General features: G+C 37.0%; 1 protein-coding gene across 1 annotated transcript; it reads right to left on the bottom strand.

The window, feature by feature from the left end:
* Positions 1-1,065: 1,065 nt before the first annotated feature.
* On the bottom strand, positions 1,066-1,716 carry LOC136065346 (chitinase-like protein 2). The gene is made up of 2 exons (XM_065768419.1): positions 1,350-1,716; positions 1,066-1,079 (listed from the first exon to the last, which is right to left on the bottom strand). The coding sequence occupies exons 1-2, from the start codon at positions 1,714-1,716 to the stop codon at positions 1,066-1,068; spliced, it is 381 nt and encodes a 126-aa protein (XP_065624491.1).
* Positions 1,717-2,127: the final 411 nt, after the last annotated feature.

Below are 2,127 nucleotides of genomic sequence, written 5' to 3'. Positions count from 1 at the left end.
GAAGCCTCTTTTCCCAATCCACACCGAGGACCACCTCATCCTCGGCCTGACGAGGGGGATTTTAGAGAGAGAGACTAACCCCAAAGTAAGCTGTCATTCTCACATTTAATGCATTCAACTAACTCCCCCTGGCCGCATTAATGGGGAGGTAACCCCTTGGCAGGATAACGTTGATCAGAGTGAACCACTTGAGTACCGATAAGGCCTCTGATGGGACGGATGGCCAGATAAGAAGGCAAATAGATGATCAACAGATGGAGAGAGTGGATAGGAAGATGAAAACTATAAAAGAAAAGTTAGTAAAGTGAAGAGAAGGGGGGAAGAAAAAAGAGAACGATAAGGCCTCCTCGGCCACGGGCCGAGGAGCATCTCCCCCCTTGAGAGAAAAACTCTTAGCCCTTTTCTTCGTTGTAAGAAAATTCCTACTTGGTGATCGACGGTCAGCACCTAAACCTTTCACCCCACTCTCTATAAATTTATTGTTTGGGCTTATTGGGCTGTAAACCCATCACTCAGGGTCAAGCCAAATTGAGTCCCCACAATAACTTTATTGAATTTTGACAAATTCACCATTGGATGAAATCTTCTTCTTATATTCTTCATACTTGCAATATTTTCAAAAAAAATTAAAGATTAATAACTATGTCATTAATAAATTGTTTAAATTGCAAATTTTTGTATTTTAAAATTATGCATAAAATATAAGCTTATGGATCATATAGTAAATAATATCAAATTAACATAAAATTTGACATGTGTATTAAGAGCGTAAAGAACATGCAATTCAATGGTTAGATTTTTAAAATATGTAGTAATATTTATTTTATTCGGTAAAGTTGTAATTTTAGGCTACAATCAATTTTGTAGATAAATTTTGTCCTAAAGTTAATTAGCAAAGAGAGATTAAAAAAAAATTATCATATTTTCTTAAGATTTATTCAATTTGAAACAATCCAATGCAAACAGTCACCATAGGCCTAATATACAATAAAATGAAGTCCTCAAACAAATTAAGTACATACTTAATTTCTACAAAAACTTGAAACTTTCAAATCTATGTAAAGCCTATGAACTCAAACCTAGACACAAAATAAGTCATCAAGCATAAATCAAAACAGAAATTCTTATCTCACACAATAAATCTAAGGACACATCCAATTTCACGTCAAACTAAAGTAGACGGCCTGAGTGGTGATTAGCTCTACCTAGAACTTTTTACCTAAACTCTTTTTTTTTTTTTTTTACCATTTACAGTCGACCACTTCAACAAGTTGTGAAATTGAATAATCCACAACATTGTTTCAACAAGTTGTGAAATTAAATATATTCGCAATATTGTTATAACTTACAGGATGTTTTGGTAGCAACATGGGCCAGAAAAGCTGCAAGTTCCTTCATTCCCAGGAGTTTCCTGTAGGTGGTTCCAAAGCCATAAGGCTGGTAATCAGCAGAGGCAGTGATAAAGGACTGGTAGTCCCAGAAGCCCACTTCATGAGCATCAACCTCAAGTGAGTTACGGTTTGAGAAAATGTTCTCAAACTGTGAGCCCCGGAAGTAGTTAGAAATGGCCCCGCCACAGCATCTTCTTTTAAGGGTACTGCAGCCAAGACACGCATCTGTTTCGTATGATGGCTTCACAGAAGACTCCTCACAATTCACAAACACTAGTGTGATCAGAGCCGTTGTCAAGAGTAGTACAGACCAATTGTAAGCCATTTTTGCATGTAACAAGTAAACAAGGGTGGTGGAGAGTGGAGAGTGGAGAGAAGTCTGCACCTTCACTAAAGAAGGAGACTCTATATAAGAACTGTATGCAACACAGTGGAAGTTACTGAATTTTGTGGCTGATGCTAGGGAAATCAATAGAGAAGCCAATAATGCAGCTCACTCCTTATCCAGTTGGAATTTAGAAAATTCATGGGCCCCCATCTTTTGTAAAACCTATCGCTGAGGACTCCCTGCCTCTTCCCTCCTTTGTTTTTGCGCCTTTTGCCTTTTTCAATAATATATTTTCTTTCATTCAAAAAAAAAGTGGCTTCGGAAAGGGAAAGATGGTCAAGTGCAAGTCATCAAAAATAAATTTTAACTCAACCACTAATAAGTGTACCTAATCTCTTTTTGTTTTTG

Source organism: Quercus suber, unplaced genomic scaffold (genome assembly GCF_002906115.3).
Source record: "Quercus suber isolate HL8 unplaced genomic scaffold, Cork oak 2.0 scaffold_932, whole genome shotgun sequence".
NCBI classification, from domain to species: domain Eukaryota; kingdom Viridiplantae; phylum Streptophyta; class Magnoliopsida; order Fagales; family Fagaceae; genus Quercus; species Quercus suber.
Note: the sequence above shows the minus strand (reverse complement) of the source record. Positions and strands in the feature narration are given on the sequence as shown.

What these genes read in the sequence shown, in the direction of transcription:
- LOC136065346 (XM_065768419.1), bottom strand. Translation starts at nt 1,716, where the DNA reads ATGGCTTACAATTGGTCTGTACTACTCTTGACAACGGCTCTGATCACA.